This window comes from Hyperoodon ampullatus (assembly GCF_949752795.1).
Source record: "Hyperoodon ampullatus genome assembly, chromosome: 2".
NCBI lineage: Eukaryota > Metazoa > Chordata > Mammalia > Artiodactyla > Ziphiidae > Hyperoodon > Hyperoodon ampullatus.
The window spans coordinates 32,827,484-32,853,446 of record NC_136915.1 but is presented as its reverse complement, the minus strand read 5'-3'; the positions used below and the strand labels follow the sequence as shown (position 1 = coordinate 32,853,446).

At 42.2% G+C, this 25,963-nt stretch overlaps 1 protein-coding gene across 2 annotated transcripts in view; it reads right to left on the bottom strand.

Annotated features, from left to right (window-relative positions):
* Window positions 1–25,963, bottom strand: part of MACF1 (microtubule actin crosslinking factor 1) — a gene marked incomplete at its 5' end in the record, with an annotated part of 343,134 nt that overhangs the window by 191,220 nt on the left and 125,951 nt on the right. Inside the window, 4 exons of one of the 2 annotated variants that reach the window (XM_079698745.1) lie at window positions 7,550–7,642; window positions 13,867–13,944; window positions 15,988–16,080; window positions 17,824–17,913. In XM_079698745.1, coding sequence (XP_079554871.1) covers window positions 7,550–7,642; window positions 13,867–13,944; window positions 15,988–16,080; window positions 17,824–17,913 — 354 coding nt within the window. The remainder of the gene's footprint in view (window positions 1–7,549; window positions 7,643–13,866; window positions 13,945–15,987; window positions 16,081–17,823; window positions 17,914–25,963) is intronic. The other variant, XM_079698746.1, reaches the window with a different exon arrangement.

The following is a 25,963-nucleotide window of genomic DNA, read 5'->3' as shown; positions in this document are numbered from 1 at the left end:
TTTTCTTGATTAGGCTCTAAGGAAAGTAGCTATGTTCTAACGTCCAAAGTTTAGGTGCTTGTTTTTCTCCATAGGGGGCGCTGCTTCCCCTAGTTTACTGAGTAAGTTAACTGATCACAAGGGCTTTCCCCTGGACCTTCTTCTCATCTAGCCTGAACTCTCAACACATGGCCAGCTGCCTTCTGGGAGAGCAGATTTCTAGTGCCCACATATTTTTCACGTCTTCTCCTTTGGCTTTTTCTAGTTAACTGTTTACTGCCCATAGGTCTCCCATAGAGACAGCGGGCATGAAAGACTCCAGAGCAGAAAACGTCATTCATTCACTCCACAAGCATGAATGATGCCTCATCTACATGCCAAGCACTAAGTGTCATAAAATACACACAAATGTAAACCCAACTAAGACCACTCTTGACCTAAACTCCCAGACTTCTTAAATTTCAGAGTGCTATACATACACGAGTATTTAATAAACATTTGAAAGTTGGAAAGCTAATTTTGTCAGATTCTGATTTTTAAAGAACTTATCTTCTAGAAAAATCATAAATCCTAACATGAACCTTAAAACAGGCCTGGACAAAACCAAGAGATAAGAAATCCTATTATTAGTATCTGGATGTATAACCTAAAAAAGTCAGTTGGGAAGTCAAAGAGCAATATAGCTGAGAAGTATATATAATAGAAAACAGTGGACTAATGTAGATTCTTTAACAGGGAGTATCATAACGATGCTATAGCAGAGGAAGACCCTTCTGACAGAGATTAGAATACAGAGGAATAAAAAGAAAAAGGACTAAACAACACGGACCTACCATATAGCACAGGGAACTATATTCAATACCTTGTAATAACATATAATGGAAAAAATCTGAAAAGAATATGTGTGTGTGTGTGAATTTCTTTGCTGTACACCTGAAACACTGTAAATCAACTATAGTTCAATAAAAAATAAAATAAAATAATAATTTTAAAAGCAAAAAAAAAAAAAGTCAGTTGGTCTCTGTGTTTCAGTTTGCTCATCTGAACAATGGGCACAGGAAAACAGACATCACAGTCTATTTATCTGGTCTACCTACCCCACAGCTTCGAGGAGACCAATTTCATACAATATCCATTCATTTAACAAATACTTATTGAGTGAAACAAATAACCACGTTACACAGCAGTATGTGTCACACAACCCTGTAAGTCATACTGGCCTTCTCAGACTGACTGAAAAAATGAAAAGTATACTGGGAAAAAAAAAGCATATATAAAAGCAAATATAAAATATTAACATCTGTTTAATTTTGAAGGTGACTACACACATGAAGATCTGTTACATACTTTTCTGTACTTCTCTGGGTAATTAAAAATTTCATAATTAAAAACTAAAATCGGGACTTCCCTGGTGGCGCAGTGGTTAAGAATCCGCTTGCCAATGCAGGGGACTCAGGTTCGAGACCTGCTCCGGGAAGATCCCACATGCCATGGAGCAACTAAGACCGTGCACCACAACTACTGAGCCTGCGCTCTACAGCCCTCAAGCCACAACTACTGAGCCTGAATGCCGCAACTACTGAAGCCCGCGCACCTAGAGCCCGCGCTCGCAACAAGAAGCCACCACAATGAGAAGCCCACGCACGGCAACAAAGAGTAGCCCCCGCTCGCGGCAACTAGAGAAAACCCGTGCACAGCAATGAAGACCCAACACAACCAAAAAATAATAATAATAAAATCCTTTAAAAAAAAAAAAGAATACATTCTCCTGCAAACTAAAACCACAAGGAGATACCATTTCACACCCACTATGATGGCTATAATCTAAAAGACAGACAATTACAAGGATATGGAAAAACAGGAACTCTCACAATTGAGCTAATGGGAATATAAAATGGTTCAGCCACTTTGGAAGACAGTTTGGCAGTTTCTTAAAAAGTTATATATAAATCTACCCTATAACCCAGCAATTCCACCCATAGGTATATAGCCAAGAGAAATGAAAACATACATCCACACAAATATTCAAATCAACGATATTTATAATAGCCAAAAAATGAAAACAACCCAAATGTCCATCAACTGCTGAATAAACAAAATATATGGTATATCCATATAACAGAATACTCCTCAGCAATAAAGGAATTAAGTACTCATACATGCTACAACATAGATGAACCTCAAAAATATTATGTTAAGTGAAAGAAGCTAGACACAAAAGAGCACATATTGTAAGATTCCATTTAAATGAAATGTCTGGAATAGGCAAATCTGTAGAAACAAAAAACATATTAGTGGTTGCCTAAGGCTGGGGATGGGAATGGAGAATAACTATAAATAGACAAGAAGGACCTTCGTGGGATGATGAAAATGTTCTAAAATTGGCTTATGGTGATGGTTATACAACTCATAAAAATCACTGAATTACACAATGAAAATGCGTCAATTTTATGGTACATAAATTATACCTCAATAAAGTTTTTTAAAAAGAATGTATTTTCTTAAACAAACAATAGAATGATAGCCAAAAGATGTTTTAAAACAATTAGCTAACTATATGGAAAGGGAAGAAACAGAATGGAGGGGGCAGAGATGAAAGCTAGACTTCACTGAACACACCTTGTGTTCACTTTTTAAAATTTCCCTTTGGAACAATGTATATGGTCTATAAAACATAAAATAAAATAGAAAGGGAAAAAAACAATCCTTAAAAACTGAAGGAACATAAAAACAAATGAACCTGGGCTTCCCTGGTGGCGCAGTGGTTGAGAGTCTGCCTGCCAATGCAGGGGACACGGGTTCGAGCCCTGGTCTGGGAGGATCCCACATGCCGCGGAGCAACTAAGCCCGTGCGCCACAGCTACTGAGCCTGCGCGTCTGAAGCCTGTGCTCCTCAACAAGAGAAGGCCGCGGCAGTGAGAGGCCTGCGCACCGTGATGAAGAGTGGCCCCCGCTCGCCGCAACTAGAGAAAGCCCTAGCACAGAAACGAAGACCCAACACAGCCAAAAATAAATAAATAAATTTATAAAAAAAAAAAAACAAAAAACAAATGAACCTAATTGTGTATTGAATTAATGGCTTAACAACACAGAGAGAAGTTGCTTCAAATGACTATAAAACAAAATTATTTGTATGTCCTTAGGAGATCAACATTAAGGACAAAAAGAACCGCAAAGAAATCACAAATTTTTCAGTAATCGTGTTGTTAATAATAACGCTGTCATTGTTATTTTGATTCAAATATATTACATATAATATATATGACTTTCTATATACGCTATAATATATATGTGATTTTATGTATGCGTGCATCCGTGTGCTTGTGTGTGTATGAAAAAGGGAAAAAGTAATGTGTTACTTAGATAGCATCAAGATTTTCAGCATAAGAAAAAAAAGGATACAAACATAAAGTCAAAGAAGTTGAATAAAACTCTGTAATTCTAAGTTTGAATTAGAAACATCATTATAAATTCCTGATTTTTTTAAAAGAGAAAAATACAAGTGTTAGCAAGCTCTGTCCATAGAAAACGCCTAGAGACAGTGGCCAACCCGGTAGCACTCAGACTGTTGTCAACAAAGAATTTCAGTTCCTTGGAGAAATTGCTAATCCCAGGCCTGAAACAGGAAATGTACAAAAAATATCTGGAACAGCTCTTCACACAAGAAATAAAGGACATTATCAAAGACTATGGGGATCATGACAAAGGACTCAGAGTCAATCTGAAAAAAGTCATTGGCCAAAGATGGAGCTGAGTATTAGGAAAAATGACACCTGTATTTGATTAGAACACATTTAAGTCTGTTAAAAATCCATGAGTCACACTGATACTAAAGGAAAATAAATATCAACAAAGAAACTTTCATTGGTCTTTGGAGAAACATAGAGAATCAACTAATTATTCTGAAAACTGGTAAAACAGGGAAAGATGAAAGATTTATCTTTGTATCTTGCCTTTCCTATAGGAGCCATCTCTCAGGGTAATGGATAAAGTAAAATTCTACTTTACAAAAGAATTATGGAATTTTGAGTATCACCATTTTGCAACTTCTAATGAAATAATGGAACTAGCAATGACAAACAGTAGCTGCTAAAGTTTTGGGGGAAGAGCTAACAGTGAGTGGATCTACAATGGATGGATCAGGCTGGTAACACCTGAACCCACTAATCAAGCTTAACATCATGAAAAGACAGACAACAGACATTATGTGCCTTCTGATGTGTAGCAATAAAAGTATACAACTCGGGACTTCCCTGGTGGTGCAATGGTTAAGAATCCGCCTGCCAATGCAGGGGACACAGGTTCAATCCCTGGTCCGGGAAGATCCCACATGCCACAGAGCAACTAAGCCCGTGCGCCACAACTATTGAGCCTGAGCTCTAGAGCCCGTGAGCCACAACTACTGAACCCACATGCCACAACTACTGAAGCCCACGCTCTCTAGGGCCCGTGTGCCACAACTACTGAGCCCGCTTACTCCAACTACTGAAGCCCATACGCCTAGAGCCCATGCTCCACAACAAGAGAAGCCACGGCAATAAGAAGCCCACACACCGCAACGAAGAGTAGCCCCCACTCGCTGCAACTAGAGAAAGCCCACACGCAGCAATGAAGACCCAACACAGCCAAAAAAAAAAAAAGTATACAACTCAACATCACCATCCTTGCCCGCCCCACACACACACAAAAAAAAGGGAAACTGAGTATGATCCAGCCTCAGGTCTAAAACACCAGTTTACAGGCAACACAAGAGAGGGATGGAGGATGCTGTTGGAAAAAACATCCCAGAGATGCCACCAGCATCTTTACAGAAATTGCATAGGACAAAAGACCTGATTTATTCAACAAACCAAAAGCGGAGAAAAAGAGGAGGAGAAAATTTAATACATGTGTGGACTTTGTTTGGATTCTGATTCAAACAAGCCATTTTTTAAATGAGATAACTGGGGAAATCTGAACAATGCTCAGATATTCAATGATTTTAAGAAATTACTGATTTTTACAGTGTTATAACACTGTGGTTTGCTTAAATGAAGAGTCTTTAAGAGATACACACCGAAATATTTACAGATGAAATTATATGATGTCTGGGACTCCTTTCAAAATAACCTACTGGGGGGTTTGAGGAGTGGATCAGGATATAGACAAAATAACACTGGCCATGAGTTAGTAACTGTAGGGCTAGGTGATGGGTACATGGTGGTTCTATACTATTTTCTCTGCTTTTATATACGTTTGAAATTTTTCATAACAAATTTTTAAAGAGAGAGTAAGAGAGAACATTTTCCTGATGCGGTGTTCAGTTAAGGAACATTACCACCATCTCCTCTGTCCCAGGAAAATTTTAATTAGCCAGTTCAATTTTCATTCCTTGACCCCTGAATTTCCCGTCAGGAGAAACAAAGACCCAGCGGACAGCTTCCTCTTACCTCACACCTATGAAGAATAACATTGGTCTCTCAAAGTGAAGGCAGGTTTGTGGTGAAATACAAACAACCAACCAAGTTTCTCTAAAAAACTCCTCTTTTCATGAGGGTGCCAAGAGGGTAACTCTATGAAAGCTCAGCAAAGTTCTTGTTCCCACCCTGCCAAGGCACACTGCCAAGTTCATGTTCGTGGTTATCCCTATATCCGAAGCATGCCTGAGGACACCCTGTGGTTCCACAAAAACACACGTTACCTCCACACTTTGCTAAGCCTACTTATGCTGCAGATTGCCAGCACTGGTTGCAAACCAGAGCCCCAAGAAATAAACCCTGAGCTCTCAGAATTTCCCAGATTCTCAGGAATTCTGAGACACCTGCTGTTCTGCCTTCACCCAGCAGGTGGCGCTGACTCCCCAACTGGGACATCACAGCAGCCACAGCCCTGGGAGTCACTGCCTTGAGATATTTATATTAGCCTTCTTTTCCCACCTGCTCAAGAAGTGCTCCCCTGGGACTTCCCTGGTGGCGCAGTGGTAAAGAATCTGCCTGCCAATGCAGGGGACACAGGTTCGAGCCCTGGTCCGGTAAGATCCCACATGCCACAGAGCAACTACCACGCGCCAAAACTACTGAAGTCCATGCCTAGAGCCCGTGCTCCACAAGAGAAGCCACCGCAATGAGAAGCTCACACACCACAACCAAGAGTAGCAAGAGTAGCCCCGCTCGCCACAACTACAGAAAGCCGTGCGCAGCAATGAAGACCTAACGCAGCCAAAAATAAATTAATTAATTAAAAAAAAAAAAAAGAACTGCTCCCTGTAATCGATCAGCCTTGTGTACAGCCGTTGGGTATAGGAGAACTGTCTGAGAAATAGTTTTGTTTAGTTGAGCTAACGTGATTCAAGATAGTCTACTTATAAAAATAGGGCTGTGATTTTCCAGTAGCAATCCAGACTGGAAAAGGATTCACCTTCTTTGGGGGGACCAACAGGAAGGCTGTGTGACCATGTGAACACTAGCAACATGCCACTGTTCTTGGGTGTGATGGATGCTACAAGGTTTTGATTACAAACACATATACAAACCCATAGACCAAGGTGTTTGCTATGAACTGAATGTTTGTGTCCCCTCGAAATTCATATATTGAAGCCCTAACCCTGATATGATGGTATCTGGAGGTGGGGCCTTTGGCAGGTAATTAGGTTTAGATGAGGTCATGAGAGTGGAGCCCTCATAATGGGATTGATGTCCTTATAAAAAGATGAAAGAGGGGGGGGCTTCCCTGGTGGCGCAATGGTTGAGAGTCCGCCTGCCGATGCAGGAGACGCGGCTTCGTGCCCCGGTCCAGGAAGATCCCACGTGCCGCAGAGTGGCTGGGCCCGTGAGCCATGGCCGCTGAGCCTGCGCGTCCGGAGCCTGTGCTCCGCAACGGGAGAGGCCACAACAGTGAGAGGCCCGCGAACCGCAAAAAAAAAAAAGATGAAGGGACACAAGATCTCTTTCTTTGCATGCATGCATGCCCCAAGGAAAGGTCACGCAAGGGCATAACTAGAAAAAGGGCCCTCACCAAGGAGCCGACCATGCTAGCTCTCTGATCTTAGACTTCCAGCCTCCAGGACTGTGAGAAACGAATGTTTGTTGTTTAAGCCACCCAGCCTATGGTGTTTCATTATAACAGCCTGAACTGACTAAGACAGCGCTACAATTAACTAGGCTTGTTTAAGATCATTAGAGAAGAGGAAAAGTCTACAACAAAGAAGGATTATAAGGCTTCGCTCCACCCTTCTAGAGCATCAAATCCAACATCTCTCCCCACCCCTCACATTCTGAGCCCCTGAAGAGCCAGTTTTGACTCAGCTGAGCAGACTTTTAATAACCAGACTGCCAATGAAAGGGCCAAAGCACAAACAAGTGAAAAATCCCATTTCATCATGCAAATGATGAGGAAGTTCTGGGTTTATACTGCAAGAGCTTTGTCTCCAGGCCACCCTAATCTTCCTTTCCAACTCCCACTCTCACCCTCATTCACTGCCACATACGGAGAAGCAAGCCTCAGTGTGCCCTTGGAAGGCAGGGCAACCTCTAACTCTTTCTAGGCCATGTCCAAACCAAGCAACCAGGACCCCAAACTTCACAGACCCTACCTGGAAGTGCAAAATAATGGTCCAGATCAGGCCCAGGGTCAGCTTGGGGTTGCCATCTGTGATGTCATCGTTGCGAATATTCACAAGTTTCACCTGAAAAAGAAACAAAAGCTGGTCTCAGAGCTCTGTGACTTTTTTGTTTTGATTTCATTTTTATAGATTTTCATTATTTATATGCAGTTAAATTGGGTTTTTTTGGTGTACAGTTCTGAGTTTTCACACATGTACAGATTTGTGTAAGTACCACCACAGTCAGGATAACAGAACAGGTACGTCAACCCAAAAAGGTGATCTCGAGCTGCCCCTTTGTAGTCAAACCCTGCCCCCACCCCTAAATCCTGGCAACCACTGATCTGTTCCCAATTTTGCTTTTTCCAGAATGTCATATAAATGGAATCACACAGTATGTAATCTTTTGATAATAGCTTTTTTTCACTCAGCATAATGTCCATGAAATCCCCATCCAAGTTGCTGCATGTAAAAACAGTTTGCTCCTTTTCATTGTGGAGGAGTATTCCACTATACCAATATACTACACTGTAATTATCCACTCATCTATTGAAGGACATTTGCGTTGTTTCCAGTTTGGGGCAATTATGAATAAAGCTCCTATATTTATGTACAGTTTTTTGTGCGAGCACATGTTTTCATTTCTCTAGGGTAAATTCCCAGGAGTGGGATTGCTAGGTCATATGGTATATGTTTAACTTTGTAAGAAGCTGCCAAACTGTTGGGTTGGCCAAAAGGTTTGTTCGTTTTTTTCCGTAAGATGGCTCTAGTAGCACTTAGTTGTCTTTAACTTCATTCAAAACAATTTTGTTAGATTGTATGTGACAGCTGTCATATCAGTGTGCGTTTAAAAAAAGACATCAAAGTTGGTGAATTTTTGTGTAACCATTTTAATGTTGAAGAAAAAAAGCAACATTTTGGCGAATTATGCTTTATTATTTCAAGAAAGGTAAAAATGCAACTGAAACCCAAAAACAAATTTGTGCAGTGTATGGAGAAGGTGCTGTGACTGATCGAACATGTCAAAAGTGGTTTGCGAAGTTTTGTGCTGGAGATTTCTCGCTGGACGATGCTCCACGGTCAGGTATACCAGTTGAAGTTGACAGCGATCACATAGAGACATTAATTGAGAACAATCAACATTATACCACGCAGGACATAGCTGACATACTCAAAATATCCAAATCAAGCGTTGAAAATCATTTGCACCAGCTTGTTTATGTTCGCTTTGATGCTTGGGTTCCACATAAGTTAAGTGAAAAAAACCTTCTTGACCGTATTTCCGCCTGTGATTCTCTACTGAAACATAATGAAAACGTTCCATTTTTAAAACAAATTGTGATGGGCGATGAAAAGTGGATACTGTATAATAATGCGGAACAGAGGAGATTGTGGGGCAAGCGAAATGAACCACCATCAATCACACCAAAGTCCGATCTTCATCCAAAGAAGGTGATGTTGTGTACATGGTGGGATTGGAAGGGAGTCCTCTATTACGAGCTCCTTTTGGAAAACCAAACCATTAATTCCAACAAGTACTGCTCCCAATTAGACCAAGTGAAAGCAGCACTCGACAAAAAGCGTTCAGAATTAGTCAACAGAAAACTCATTATCTTCCATCAGGATAACGCCAAGACCATAAGTTTCTTTGATGACCAGCAAAAACTGTTACAGCTTGGCTGGGAAGTTTTGATTCACCCACTGTACTCACCAGACGTTGCACCTTCAGATTTCCATTTATTTAGGTATTTACAAAATTCTCTTAATGGAAAAAATTTCAATTCCCTGGAAGACTGTAAAAGGCACCTGGAACTGTTCTTTGCTCAAAAAGATAAAAAGTTTTGGGAAGATGGAATTATGAAGTTGCCTGAAAAATGGCAGAAAGCAGTGGAACAAAAGGGTGAATATATTTGTTCAATAAAGTTCTCGGTGAAAACGAAAAATGTGTCTGATTTTTACTTTAAAAGCGAAGGCACTTTTTGGCCAACCCAGTATCTTCCAGCGTGATTGTACCATTTTGCAATCCCACCAGCAAAGCAACCTTGCAAGCACATGCTATTATGAGTTGCTTTTTAATTAAGTCACCACAGCCCTGACTTTTTTCTTTTTCTTTCTTATTTCTTCAAGGTTGAAAGGGGGAGATCTGCCCCTTGTCCCTCACTGGTCTCTGGCCTGCTCCCGCCTATTTCCCCTCCTTTGTTGCAGACATCCCCACCTGCCCACACCTCCCATAGCATATGCTTTACTCCTAAAATCTCATTCCAGCAACACGATGTGCACAGACACACAGGCCCTTCCCCCACCAGGGTGACCAACCATCCCTGGATGCTGGAAACTGAGGGGTTTCCTGGGATGTGGGCCTTTCAGTGCTGAAACCAAGAGGGTCCTAGGAAAACCAGCCTACTTCCACTTCCACCTCCACCCCTGCGAGTGTCTGCTGTACCCTCACGGAGGTCCTGACAACTGTGGCAAACCGTCCTGAAGCTGCCCTCCCTTATCTCTTCAATTGAACTGAAATCTTTCATGTACTAAAGAACCTAGTGACCTCAAACAGAAGCCTCACTTCTCCCTTACACTATGGTGACCGGTGCTGTAGACTGAATGCTTGTGTCCCTCCAAAATTCATATGTTAAATCCTAATACCCAATCTGAAGGTATATGGAGGTGGGACCTTCTGGGGGTGATTAGGTATTGAGGGAATGGAATTAGTATCTTTATAAGAGAGACCCAGAAAGCTCCCTCGACCTTTCCATCATGTGAGGTCACAGCTAAAAGCCATCCCTGAACCAGGACCAGATACCAAATCTGCCTTGATCTTGGACTTCCCAGTGTTCAGAACTGTGAGAAATAAATTTCTGTTGTTTATAAGCCACCAGGGCTGTGATATTGTGTTACAGCAACCTGAAGGACCAAGACACCTGGGCAAATTCTTTCCCTTTTCTGTATCTCAGTTTCCTCTTCTGTATATTGGGAGTGGGACAACCTGCTTCTGGTCTAAGTGCAGGTTTTCTTTTTTTCTTTTTTTTTTTTGCTTTATAACAAATTTAATCAGTTATACATATACATATGTTCCCATATCCCCTCCCTTTTGCGTCTCCCTCCCACCCTCCCTATCCCACCCCTCCAGGCGGTCACAAGCACCGAGCTGATCTCCCTGTGCTATGCGGCTGCTTCCCACTAGCTATCTACCTTACGTTTGGTAGTGTATATATGTCCATGCCGCTCTTTCACTTTGTCACAGCTTACCCTTCCCCCTCCCCATATCCTCAAGTCCATTCTCTGGTAGGTCTGTGTCCTTATTCCTGTCTTACCCCTATGTTCTTCATGACATTTTTTTTTCTTAAATTCCATATATATGTGTCAGCATACAGTATTTGTCTTTCTCTTTCTGACTTACTTCACTCTGTATGACAGACTCTAGGTCCATCCACCTCATTACAAATAGCTCAACTTCGTTTCTTTTTATGGCTGAGTAATATTCCATTGTATATATGTGCCACATCTTCTTTACCCATTCATCCGATGATGGACACTTAGGTTGTTTCCATCTCCGGGCTATTGTAAATAGGGCTGCTATGAACATTTTGGTACATGTCTCTTTTTGAATTATGGTTTTCTCAGGGTATATGCCCAGTAGTGGGATTGCTGGGTCATATGGTAGTTCTATTTGTAGTTTTTTAAGGAACCTCCATACCGTTCTCCATAGTGGCTGTACCAATTCACATTCCCACCAGCAGTGCAAGAGGGTTCCCTTTTTTCCACACCCTCTCCAGCATTTATTGTTTCTAGGTTTTTTGATGATGGCCATTCTGACTGGTGTGAGATGATATCTCATTGTAGTTTTGATTTGCATTTCTCTAATGAGTAAAGATGTTGAGCATCCTTTCATGTGTTTGTTGGCAGTCTGTATATCTTCTGTGGAGAAATGTCTCTTTAGGTCTTCTGCCCATTTTTGGATTGGGTTGTTTGTTTTTTTGTTATTGAGCTGCATGAGCTGCTTATAAATTTTGGAGATTAATCCTTTGTCAGTTGCTTCATTTGCAAATATTTTCTCCCATTCTGAGGGTTGTCTTTTGGTCTTGTTTATGGTTTCCTTTGCTGTGCAAAAGCTTTTAAGTTTCATTAAGTCCCATGTGTTTATTTTTGTCTTTATTTCCATTACTCTAGGAGGTGGGTCAAAAAGGATCTTGCTGTGATTTATGTCATAGAGTGTTCTGCCTATGTTTTCCTCTAAGAGTTTGATAGTTTCTGGCCTTACATTTAGGTCTTTAATCCATTTTGAGCTTATTTTTGTGTATGGTGTTAGGGAGTGATCTAATCTCATACTTTTACATGTCCCTATCCAGTTTTCCCAGCACCACTTATTGAAGAGACTGTCCTTTCTCCACTGTACATTCCTTAAGTGCAGGTTTTCTAACCACAAGCAGCCCACAGCTGGCAGGCTGGCAGTATCAGCCAAGTCCACGTTCCTCAGTCCCAACTCTGTCAGCTTTCCCCTTGTTTTCTGAAGTCTACCTTCCTTGGCCAAGCCACCTTCCAACCTCTGCCAATCTGTTCCTTGGAGACTTCACACCTAACTCCTACTTTTCCTACCTCATCTTCTATCACCTTTCTTGGTAATTGTCACACTCATCTCGATGACCCAAGTATCACCCATCTGTACAACTCGTCTGCCTTCCCACTTCTGATGACTTTCATTTTCACTCTGCTTTGGCCAGCTGCACAGCTACAACCTCACCATAAGCAAGAACTGCCCTAGAGTTCTCTCTGCCCTTCTCTGTGTCCACTGTTAACCGCTCACATTTTTACTGTAGCCAAGTAACCAATCTCCTCTCCATCCTCACTTACATTGCTAGCTAATCAGTTCCTCTCATTCACCTTTTGCCCATTAAGGCCCTCCCTGATTTCCTGTAACTCTACATACAGACATTCCAACGCTGCTCTCTCCAGTCCCCTAAACATGTCAGCCTCCGATGCTCCTACCTCTTTTCATTTATCAATTTATTCAACAAATATTTATTAAGTGCTGATTATGGACCATTCATGATGACAGGTGATGAAGATAAAAATGTTAAGTAAGATCACGTTCCCTGTCCTCACGGGCCTACAGTGCATTAGAGCAAACAGACAAATAACAATAAAGTAATAAGTATTATATTAGAAGCAAACTGCTACAGGAGTACACAGAAAAAGAATTTCCCAAGTTAATGAGAATTACTGGTAAGAGTGACAAAAATGAACTAACTCCAAAAATATGTGTACCATCTAAGGTCATCGTGACCGGTGCTGTTGCCTGGCGACTGTAGCTATACCAAATCTTTCCAAACAGCTCTCTAGGCAGATGATCTCTGACTCCCTTATCCATCCACCTTCCTCCTCTCCACAAACTTTCTCTGTGTCTTTATCCCTCCTTCCTTCCTCCTCCCTGTATCTCAGAAGAGGCATTTTTCCCATTCTTTTTCAAAGAAACCACGTCAGCTGTGCTCTGTATCTCATCCCTCAATCCCTGGGCTTCGTTCCATCAATTAGGAAGCAATGGGAGGAAGAAACGTGTGTAGAAAGCAGCATGGAAGGAGCGTTAAACAAATGGCAGGAGACCTGGGTGTAAGTCCCAGCTTTGCTCTACCTTGTGTGATTTGGGGCAGGTCATTTCTCAGTTTCCTTCCGTATGAAACAAAAAGGCTGGACTAGAGGGTCTCCAAGGCACCTTCCAGGGTGACACGCTCTGACTCGTACTCCTCACTCTCATTCTGTTCTCCTCTCTTCACTGGCTTCTCTCCCTGTGTCTAAAAATATGTTGCCATCTTCCTTCTTTATCTAGGGAGGGAAAAGCTTCTTTCCTATGTCCTAAACACTTTTCTGCTCTACTGAGGCTGTTCTCTTAAGTCACCAGTGCTGCACAGCTGAGCCCTTCGCCTCAGCTCCATGAGCCGTTCAGCCATCCTGACCATCCCCTCACCCAGTTCTCATGATGACGGAGCACTCTGGTTTTCCCTCTTCCTAGACGATGTACCTTTTCCCATCTTCTGTGCTGGTTTATTTTTCATCTTCCCTTTGACCTCCACCCGAGGTGAGTCAATCTTTTATATCTTGCTCTTCTCTAAGACTCTCCCCCTCAGACAGGCCACAAACTCTATGTAAGGACCTCCAAATGATTTGTCCAAACACAATACAGCTGCTCACTAGCAAGCAAGACTCAGAACTGCATCGGTCAGATTTACTGAGGGCTTACCAGGAGCACTGAGAACTTCTAGGGACCCGATGCCAACATTCCCTGGCAGAATGGGGAACACACGGGACACTCTTACCTGTCGCTGCTTTAGGAAGTCCAGGGCAATCTGCACATTCTGCAGCCTGTGAAAACGCATCCTGCCCTTCTCCCGGGGCTGCAAACAAACAAACAAAAGGGATGTTAATTTCAGCTACACCAATTTACCCATGCAGACCTCTTTCCTCTTTCATTTCAAGGACTAAAAGACCACAAAGAATTCCTCATGATTGAAGCCAGGCGTGGGAGCATCACATAAAGCACCCCCCAGGGCAGGATCTGTGTGTGTTTTCACCATGCTTGCTGAGGCCCCAGAATGCCTTGTTTACCACTAGGATCCCCATGAACACACAGCCCATGTGAATGCAAATGCTTAGGTAGTGCTGCAGCTCCTCTACGGGTTCTTTTGCAGTCGTACGTGGCAGAACCTGATTCTGGATGTGACGTTAATGGGAACAAAGACTTGCCTCTATGGCTCCCCGAATCGCAGTTAAATGCTATTGTAAGGAAGGGTAGAAAGTCCTATTGCATACTGCACAGTGATGGACAGAGCCAAGTGTATTACAAACCTGGCAAAAGAAACTAGAGGTAGCCAATTTTATAGTAGGGAATGAGGAGTTACACATGCTCAACAAGCAAGTGAAAAAACCTACAATGGAAGGCAGAAATCAGGAAGAAACCTATTTTCTAGGAAGATGGGTGTTGGTGTAGCAAAGCCACCCTTTACCCCAGTATGAAATACCCAGAGCAAAAAAGACCTTGATGATGTAGGGCTGTTCAACACGGTCCTCCAAAGAAAGGTATTTCCTGCCAGTCACTCAGTCCTGGATGTCATACAAGCCACAGGGGAGAGGCCCACCTTCACCCAGTGCCCCTGGTGCCTGTCCCCACCGCCTCGTCCACTGCTCAACTCCTATCCCTCCAGAAGTGCAGGAAGTGTTTCCCCAGTGGGTACAGGCAGGGACGGCTACCTACCTCTGGAACATTTTCTCCTGCCCACTTTCCAATGCTGTTTTTATTTTACTACAATTGGGACTAAAACATTACTCTCACTAGATCATACCCAATTCATTTGTAAATGTCAAATTGGTACTAATTAAAGGCCAATAAAATACAAGGTAGCTCTGTTGTGGGCACCTGCACAGAAGAAACACTGCCCCGGGTTGAAATGGGCAAAAAGTAACCCACCATGTGGAAAGATGGGGTGGAAGCATCTCTGTGGGGGTCCCCTAACCCTTCTAAGCAAAACTCCCAAACCAGAGTAATCGACAGAGAGGATGAGGCCTCTCTGTGAAACAGGATGACTTCATAAGTCAAAGTTTTAGGAAAAATCTTCTTAGTGAGAACCTCTTCTCAGTCATTTCAGCTAAACTAACTGTGACTATAGCTTAGAAGATGACAGAGCCTGTGAAACTGAAGACTCTAAGGCAATGGGAAGGGAGATCAATGAGGTGAAAAGATGACTTTAAGAGGACAGGGAATGGGGATACTGCCTAATCCCTCTTTCTGGAGAAAGATCATAGGCTATAACTTAGAGCCTGCAAGCAGAAAATGGCCCTCTTACACACTCTGATCTTTACTCCTAAGTATTCCCCACCAAAAAGGCCCTTAAGAACATGCAAGTTAAATATCTGTCCTCTACAGCAACTAGAGATGTTATTGACCAAGCAGAGTATCTCCATGCAGTGAGTGGTTTGCAAACACCAGGCTCTTCTGAAAACAAGTGACATGGTGTGTGGTGAGAACCTGGAGGCCAGAGAGATGGAGAGTCCCCGTTAGTCTGGAGTGTGGAGTCATAAGCAATAACTGTCATGCTGTCAACTAAGCTTTCCACGACTCTGCGATCTAGACTCAGAAAACACAGCAAGGCCACCAGAAAGCCATGGGTCTCCAGGTCACAAAGGGACTTGATGCCACCAAACACCATTATTCTTTTCGTGCCAGCTACTCTCAGATAAGCAAAACAATTCCCACTCCAGGATCATCTAAACAGTGGCAAGAGGCACAATTAGTTTTAACCACTTTCTTTGGGACCCAAATTCCCAGGTGGACAGGGAAGAAGGCAACTGGTAACTGAGCTACTTGAAGACCTAGAGAACCCCAAACTCTCTGATGGCCCTGCAGTGCCGGCTGGGATGCTGGTGGCCCCAGGAGGACCTACTACATCATCATCATCTTCCTCCTGCTCCTCGCTGTCTGTATGGCGCCAGGAGGGCATGCTCACCAGACGGAGGGTCTTCAGCCCTGCTGGCTCCTTTGGCCACCAACCGAGACAAAGACACGACAGAGTAACAGGAGATTCACAACACATAAATGAAAAGGAAATGAATTCAGGGAAAAAAAGGTGAAAATAAATATGAAAATACCCTCCCACCTCCAGAAAGATGCAAAAACCAAATTAAGACCAGAGCAGATGGTTATATTGAACACTTCTTATGTTGAAACACAGCTTTAATTCTCCACAGCCACCCACCCTCCCTACTTCTGTGAATCAAGTAAGGCAGAGAGGAGGATGAGAATAACCATGAAAGACATATTTGGGTGGTTTTTTGTGAAAAGATGATATTTTATGACTATCTCCATAAACACCTGTAGGTTTTCAAAGGTTAGGAAAAGAAATTAGATTGGAGTGGTTTTAACCTGTTTTTTAAGCAACATCACTGAAAAGAATCACTTTTCAATATAAAATCACTACAAGTTCATCAAATATACCAGCCAAATTGCCCAAAATATAACTTTGTGAGCACTGTTAAGTCCAGCACAGTGAAAGTAAAATTCTGATTACTTAGGAGATTTATAAATGAGGGCCAGAGAAGAACTAGAATTCATATGTACTGGCTATGTTAATAAAAGCATCTGTCAATTTTAGGCCATTAAACATTATAAAATTAATTCTATTGTAAGACCAAAAAAAAAGTGAAACCAAAACAAAGGCCCCAGGGGATGGCAAGCTCCAACCGTGGAAGAAGCTATTACTTAGGGAGTGAAATCTAATGTGCCAAATCCTGCCCTTGAAACACAACAAACAATGACTAAGAATTCACCAAAGGCGGTGAGCACGCTGGCTCCACCAGCTCCTCGAGCGGTGTGCCTCTCCAGAGCACACCTCCCTCACAGGTGTTTCCAGTATTCAGCCCTGGCCTTTTCTAAATGAAAAGTATGTTGTCTACAACGCTTGAGATAGAGCAGGAGCTGCACAGGATCACAGGCTTCCATTAGGCTCCCATATAGGAAACAATGAGCCCACAGAGAGGTTACGCTGATCCCTCAAAGTGAAGGTAAGAACTCATGAGCCAAGAGGTTCAGACAGCCTTTGCTCTCAGATAGGTAAGTGTTTCCACAAGCCACATTTAATACATCTGGGGAGGAAGCAAGCATGTTTAATTATCCAAGGAGCCCAGAGTACTCCGTCTGGGGCTATGCTCAGACATCAACTTCAGCACTTCTCCAGCCCTGTGAAAGACAGTGAATCCCAGAAGGGAGAAAGTGAGGTGATTTGGAAAAAAAATGACTCTAAACACCTGGGCTTTTAAATGTAAATTTCAGGTCTTTGTTGAATATATAAATAGAACAATTCATAGTAGAAGCGAAAATAGGAGGAGTCTATATAGACTAGAAATAAAGCTGTAGGAAGAAAAATACACCTTATTCAAAAATCTTTAAATGTAAATCTGCTATTCCTGAAACACTAGCATCTATAAATAGATAAAGAACAAGTAAGGAGAAAACATGCAAATATGAAAGGAACAGAACCGATACCTAATTCCATCAAGAAATGAGAATATATGATACATCAGGTTAAATTAAGATGAAATTACATCATTTATAAAGTGTTAAGTCTGAGTTAGAAATAAAGTCCACCAATTACCTCTACTACTTTTTCCTCCCATGTAACACACTGACAGCCACTGCCCTAGCACTCAACAAGGTGGACCCATATGTCATTAATAGGGCCACACCTGTGAGGTCAACTCATTAGGAGAAGAGAGGAGCTCACCAGTTTGATGCCTGAGAGGACCTCCAGCAGAGAGATCAGGTTATGGCCATCCCGCAGATCTTCATAAAGATCATTGATGTGCTTCCGGACCTGTGCATGAGAGTGAAACAGACTGATTTTTATTCTATCTTGAATTATTTTATTATCTACACAAGAATCTCTGGTCCTAGGTAAACACAAATTAAAGAATTTGAAACTGGAAACAACAAAAAATTCAGGAATTTTCAGGTTGGAGTACAATATATATGAAATAGTAACACTTAACAGAAGTGTATGTGTGTTTTTTTTAATTGAGGCCAGGGACTTCCCTGGTGGCACAGTGGTTAAGAATCTGCCTGCCAATTCAGGAGACATGGGTTCGAGCTCTGGTCCAGGAAGATCCCACATGCCGCGGAGCAACTAAGCCTGTGCACCACAACTACTGAGCCTGCGCTCTAGAGCCCGCAAGCCACAACTACTGAGCCTGTGAGTCACAACTACTGAAGCCCGCGCGCCTAGAGCCCGTGCTCCGCAACAAGAGAAGCCACCGCAATGAGAAGCCCACGCACGGCAACGAACAGTAGCCCCCACTCACCACAATTAGAGAAAGCCCGCGTGCAGTGACAAAGACGCAACACGGCCAAAAATAAATACAAAATAAATAAGTAAATTTATAATTAATAAATAAATTGAGGCCAGATCCATTACACACTCCAGCCAACCATGAAAAATACTCCAGCAAGTTTGGACTAGGGATGGGGAGTCTTAATCATCCTGAAACATCTCAGAAATTATTATGGACCAAAATGTGAAATGAGAGCCAGTGATGGACAGATGAGACCAGTCAGAGTCAGAAAAGCCTTCCAGAGTGCTACGAAGGAAACTAAAATGCTAGATACCCAGTATTGCATACGGTGTACCTTAATTTAACCTCTTTCTTACCAAATACTTTTTTTTTTAAATTTATTTTTGGCTGAGTTGGGTCTTGGTTGCTCCGTGCGGGCTTTCTCTAGTTGCAGCGAGCGAGGGCTACTCTTTGTTGCGGTGTGCGGGTTTCTCACTGCGGTGGTTTCTCTTGTTGCAGAACATGGGCTCTAAGCACGAGGGCTGCAGTAGTTGTGGAGCGTGGGCTTCAGCAGTTGTGGTACACGGGCTTCAGTATTTGTGGATCGCGGGCTCTAGAGTGCAGGCTCAGTAGTTGTAGCGCACGGGCTTAGTTGCTCCGCGGCATGTGGGATCTTCCTGGACTAGGGCTTGAACCCGTGTCCTCTGCATTGGCAGGCTGATTTTTAACCACTGCGCCACCAGGGAAGCCCCTTACCACATACTTCTAATAGTGAACTTGATAATTACTTTCCTTTTGGGAAAAAGCAATTCTAATTTTATAACTGAAACTATGCAAAAACAAATAAATATCACTTTAGAAAAATGTGTGGGTAATGTCAAACATTGTGCTAATGCTTTAGATGTTATCTCATCTATCCCTCATATCCATAAGGTAGGTATTGTTATTCCTGTTTTACACATGAGGAAATGAGGCACAAAGAGGTTAAGTAACTTGCCTAAGGTCACAAGTGGAAAGACTGGCCTCAGTTTGGTCTTTCTGCTATTAGTCTTTGCCATTACTACAATGCTTTGTAATCAGACATAATCTCATTTTATTTACTTAATCCAAACAACTGCCCTGTGAAGTTTATTTATTACTCCCATTCTATAACAGAAACCGAGGAAGCTAAGGCTCTGAGAAGTTATGGTCACATAGCTGTAGAAAGTGCCTAAAGTGACTGATTCATTCCATGTCTAGTGACAACTTCACTGAGTGATATGCTCAAACACAGAATCAGAAGACAATTGGAAATTACAAGGAAGAAGATTCTTTTCAACATAATTTTCTAGACAGTAAGAGAAAGGGTTACTCTCAGAATAGTGGATTTCTAGTCACTGGAGTTTTTCAAACAGAGACTAGGATATTGGAATTTCTACATTCACACGGAAGATTGAACTATAAATCCTTTCCAACTATAATATTCTAGCATTCAAAACAGATTGCAGGGGGCTTCCCTGGTGGCGCAGTGGTTGAGAATCTGCCTGCCAATGCAGGGGACACGGGTTCGAGCCCTGGTCTGGGAAGATCCCACATGCCGCAGAGCAACTGGGCCCGTGAGCCACAACTACTGAGCCTGCGCATCTGGAGCCTGTGCTCCACAACAAGAGAGGCCGCGATAGTGAGAGGCCCGTGCACCGCAATGAAGAGTGGCCCCCGCTTGCCGCAACTAGAGAAAGCCCTCTCACAGAAACGAAGACCCAACACAGCTATAAATAAATAAATAAATAAATAAATAAATAAATTTTAAAAAAACAGATTGCAAATCAGAAAAGATAAAGGCTGGAAACATCTCAGTAAACTTCCTAGAAAAGAAAGGACTTGAAGGATTAGAAAATGTTTGGTAGAAAGAAAGAGGAGGGGAAAACCACATAAGGCTGGGTATAGGGGTGGAAACATGCAAGACATGCATGTTTGTATGTGTGTGTGAAGGAATAAGAAGTTGACAGGTAGATAATCCAACTGGAGAAAATGGTTCATGATAAATTGAATAACAGGTTTCAAATATTTAAAAATTAAATATAGGTTTCAAATATTTAAAGAATATTTCTTCAATTTTTTTGTGCTACTGACAATATGACACACATTTTAGTTTAATCTGCAATATTAACATTTTCTCCCTCACTTTCTTAAGTTTAGACAATGAATGAAATGATACATTTACCTCAGACTTGTATCACTTGTTGATTTCCATGGTGTAAATACTCTCTTGAAATGACCAATTTCAAGCTATTAATATAATATCACTAAAAGCAATGTTGGGAAGAAATGTACAGTAGCACACCAATATATAGAATTTCCATCAGAGAGATACAACAGACGTAACTGACCTCAACAGCACAGATGGTAATAACATAGTAAAGTAACTGAAGTGATGAGCTTTGAATATTTATTACCTTTATTTTAAATATAATTTATTTAATTTTAAGTTTACATAATTTAATTTTTAATAATGGCTGTGCTCAGCAAATAGCTCACAAAATTCCTGAAAGTTTAATATTTGGCTCTCACGAGCCCATGACAGTTGACTCCAACACACCAGTGGCTCTAAGGTTTCAAGACCCCTCCCTTATGTGGGTCCAAGGGTTCAACCACAGTGCACCACTCAAGAAATTAGCAGGTCATAGGAGTTGGAAAGGAAGTTTGATTTGACAAGTTCAATTTGAAGTATGTTGAATTTAAAACAACAGCAAAGGAGCTACAAATGGAAATGTTCTCGAAGCAGCTGAAAATACCAGAATTTAATCTGGGGCAGCTGAGAACTTAAGTTGAGAAGTCATATGCATAGAGGTGCTACCTAAAGACATGGGAGATGTTGGGCTTTCTGGGTTAGGGCAAAAAAGAAGAGCAGAGTGCTAAGGACTGAGCCTGAGGGAACAGCCAAAATTAGAAGGCAGGAGATGGGAAAGCAATCAACAAAGGAGGGGGGGCGGGTAGGGGAAAAAGCAGTGAAAGAGGTAGGCAACAAACCAAGAAAGTATAATCAAGGAAGAGATGATCACCAGTATCAAATGCTACAGGACAAGGAGGACGAAGACTAAGAAAGGCTTTCTGAATTTTCCTACAAATAAGAGTGCTTTTTGTGAGAATAATTTTCTAGAGAGTGGTGGAATGGAAAACAGATTTTAAATGAACAGTAGGTTTTAAAAAGTCAGAAATTATTAAATACTTGATATTAGGGTTAAGAAGAGAAGAAACAGGGACTTCCCTGGTTGTGCAGTGGTTAAGAATCCGCCTGCCAATGCAGAGGACACGGGTTCGATCCCTGGTCCGGGAAGATCCCACATGCCGCAGAGCAACTAAGCCCGTGCGCAACAACTACTGAGCCTGCGCTCTGGAGCCCACGAGCCACAACTACTGAGCCCAAGTGCCACAACTACTGAAGCCCGCGCGCCTAGAGCCCGTGCTCCACAACAAGAGAAGCCACCGCAATGAGAAGCCCACACACTGCAACGAAGAGTAGCCCCTGCTCGCCACAACTACAGAAAGCCTGCGCGCAGCAACGAAGACCCAATGCAGCCAAAAATAAATAAATAAAATAAAATAAATTTATTAAAAAAAGAGAAGAGAAGAAACAATAATGAGGGATTTATTATTGACAGGTAAGACCTGAACATAGGGTATAAAAATCAGGAGTGGTCATCAAGTAATTATTTAAATAAATTACATAGGGTTGCGTACCAGGTGAGATCGTGTTATCAATAGGATACCAAACACCATGGAGTGCTGAAAAGAAAAAGGAAGTACTTGAAATGTAAAGTTAGTTTTACATCAAGGCTCCAATATCTCCTTCTGAAAATTCCGGTTATGTTTTACACCTGTGAATAGCAAAATTCAACCACCTTACAAGAAATTTAGGGGCTTCCCTGGTGGCGCAGTGGTTGAGAGTCCGCCTGCCGATGCAGGGGACATGGGTTCGTGCCCCGGTCCGGGAAGATCCCAAATGCCGTGGAGCAACTAAGCCCGTGCATAACTACTGAGCCTGCGCTCTAGAGCCCACGAGCCACAACTACTGAAGCCCGCGCGCCTAGAGCCCGTGCTCCGCAACAAGAGAAGCCACCGCAATGAGAAGCCCCCACTCGCCGCAACTAGAGAAAGCCCACATGCAGCAACAAAGATCCAACACAGCCAAAAATAAAATAAAAATAAATAATAAAAAAAATGAGGAACTATGATAATCAAAAAAAGAGAAAGAACTAGCTAACACTTACTAGTGCTTTTACCTCAAAAAATTTTCAGATGCAGAGGGGGGATTTGGAGGGCTCAATTAACATCCCAAGATCATACAGCTTAATGACCAGGCCAATCAAATCCAGGTCTGCCCCCTTCTAAAGTCTTCACCATTTTTGTACATGCTACATTGCCTCTGAAGTTTTCCACAAATCTCCTAAGAAAAAGTCTGGTGGACTAAGCACCAGAAAAGTATTAGAGGCAGCCAAGTGAAGCCAAGAGTGCTCAGAAATCATCCATATATATGTTTCTTTCCAACAAATAATCATGCTGCTCTGTTAACAAACAAGATGAGTGAAAAACTTCAACTATCCAGGTCCTTGCCTGTTTGTACTCCCTGTGAAAATCACCATCAAAATTAGTTCTTTAGAAATCTCCAAGGAATATGTACAAATGGCTAACAAACTCATGAAAAGATGCTCAATATCATTAGCCATAAGGAAAATGTAAATCAAACTACAGTGAGATACCACTTCACAACCACCAGGATGGCTATAATCAAAAAGACAGATAATAAGTGTTCATGAGGCTATAGAGAAACTGGAACCCTCATACACTCCCAGTGAGAATGTAAAATGATGCAGCTGCTTTGGAAAACAGTCTGACAGTTCCTCAAAAGGCTAAACACAAGTTACCATACAACTCAGTAATTCCACTCATAGGTATATATCCAAGAGAATTAAAAACATATGTCCAGAAAAAAAACAAAAACAAAACTTGTACATGAATGAATGTTCATAGCAGCATTCATTGTTCACAATAGCCAAAAAGTGAAAATAATCCAAATGACATGTGAAAGAAGCCACTTACAAAGAACCACATATTGTATGATTCAATTTACATGAGATATCTAGAATCGGCAAATCTATAGAGACAGATAGTAGACTGGTAGTTGCCTAGGGCTGGGGGAGAGGATGGGGGGTTGGTTAGGGATAATGATTAAAGGGTACGGGGTTTCTTTTGGGGGATGAGGAAAATATTCTAAAATTGATTGTGGTGATGGCTGCGAAACTCTGTGAATACAATAAAAGCCATTGAAATGTACACTTTAAATGGGTGAATTATGTGATATGTGAATTAAATCTCAACATAGCTATTTTTAAAAATTAATGAATGGGGCTTCCCTGGTGGTGCAGTGGTTAAGAATCCGCCTGCCAATGCAGGGGACACGGGTTCGAGCCCTGGTCCGGGAAGATCCCACATGCCACGGAGCAACTAAGCCCGTGAGCCACAACTACTGAGCCTGCACTCTAGAGCCCGTGAGCCACAACTACTGAAGCCCACGCGCCTAGAGCCCATGCTCCGCAACAAGAGAAGCCACCATAATGAGAAGCCTGCGCACCTCAACAAAGAGTAGCCCCCGCTCACCGCAACTGGAGAAAAGCCCACGCACAGTAACAATGACCTAACACAGCCAAAAAAAAATTAATGAAATTTTTTAATTTAAAAAACTAAAAATTTTGAGACCAAGCCAATCCTCCCTAATCAACATGCATTAGTAAGCCAAGGAAAACTCTGCTCTCCCAATTTTTAAAAGATTGGCTTGAAGTTATGAAAAAATAAACAGCTTCCCCCAATTTCTTCAACAGCTTCCCCCAATTTCCAAGTGGCTTTAGCAAAGGGAATAAATTGCACTTAAGTGCTTGGAATCAGGATCTGAGCCCAGAGGGACTTTAAATATTACTTAACTCTAATATACTCAGTTTACACATGAGAAAAGCATTGTCTAGAGAAGTTAAATAACTTTGTAAGACCATTTAGCTGGAAAGTGTCAGATCACTGTCTCTTGACTCTGAGTTCAGTGCTCTTTCCCCTCACAAGGCTTCCATGATGCTTGAAGGGTAGAAACAACATATTAACAACATTACTAAATTATAAGAGCCCCCCCGCAAAAAAAGAACGAACGATCGTCATGCAGCATTCTTTAACACCTGCAGAAAGCCTGATCTAGAAAAGTTTTGCTCAAAGACTCTTAAAAGAAAACACAAGCAGCTCAACTTCCTTGATCCACATTATGTCGAAGAGCAATATATAGGTCAGAGGAGAAAGTTTTAAAGAGAAGAGTATGTTATTTACTCTCATCTATACTTATTAAAAGATACCGGGAAAGTAAGAGTGAGCCTGGTAGCTTCAGATGGATTTCTGAATTTATAGATTTCTAAACTGTAAGAGGGAAAACTCCATACTGTTTCAAAGGCCAAATTTATCCTCCAGAAAAGCCCAATACTAAAAAAAACAGATAACAGTTGTCACAGACTTTTCACTCTGGAGAGAACTGTGCTCGAACGCAGGGAATAAGAGAGGGGGCTGAGAGCCCCTTTTGGAGTAAGTAGAGTGTGATGGGGAGCAAAGTGTGAGGCTCTTTGCAGATGAGAATCCTATCGCCTCTCTGTTTTGAGAGTTCCTTAAGTTTTAAGGAATCTGACAGTGCTAACAGCCAACCCTGATTAACAAAGATTCTCTGAGGATGAGGAGGATTCTAAAATCCACCAAGGGTATCTTTACTTAATAGGCAGGCACTAATGCTCAGGGAGTAGAGAATCCAAGTCCAAATGTAGAACCAAAATCTTCAGTGGGGGTCGAGATGCATTCAGGGTGAAATCAAGCCCTGAAAACTCAGGTCTAGGCAGACATGGTCACAAACCACCACCATACAGTCACAGTTGGGCAACAAAGGCAACACTCCTCTCCTCAGCATCCGACCAGCACGACTCCATCAACCTCTTAAATTACACTCCACTGCCAGTCTCCATCTCATGTGGCCACAGCACAGAGGCTGCACAGGAGAGAGGGCCTGGAACCATTAGAGCATTCTCCCACCCTGTGTTCAGCTAGAGAGCCTCAAACAGGCGGAGAAAAATTGAGAACATTAGTAAAAAACTTCGGAGTTAAAAACTTTTGCTGGTTTATCTGGAATTCTTAACTAAAATTCCAGGAAGGCCAGTTGCTTCTAGACTGCATACATGACTAAAGGTGGAAAGAACTAGTCCATTTGTTAGATTAAATGCTTTCCTTCCTTTCTACCCACTAACCTCCACAGTCAGTAGACGCTGACCAGAGAAAGCCTTCCTCCTCCTTCTCAGGAGCTCATGCTCTCAGTTCTGTCTCATCGTCTCAGCCTTTCTTTTTTCTTTTCTTTTTTTTTTTTTTTTTTTTTTTGCGGTATGCGGGCTTCTCACTGTTGTGGCCTCTCCCGCTGCGGAGCACAGGCTCCGGACGCGCAGGCTCAGCGGCCATGGCTCATGGGCCCAGCCGCTCCGCGGCATGTGGGATCTTCCCGGACCGGGGCATGAACCCGTGTCCCCTGCATCGGCAGGTGGACTCTCA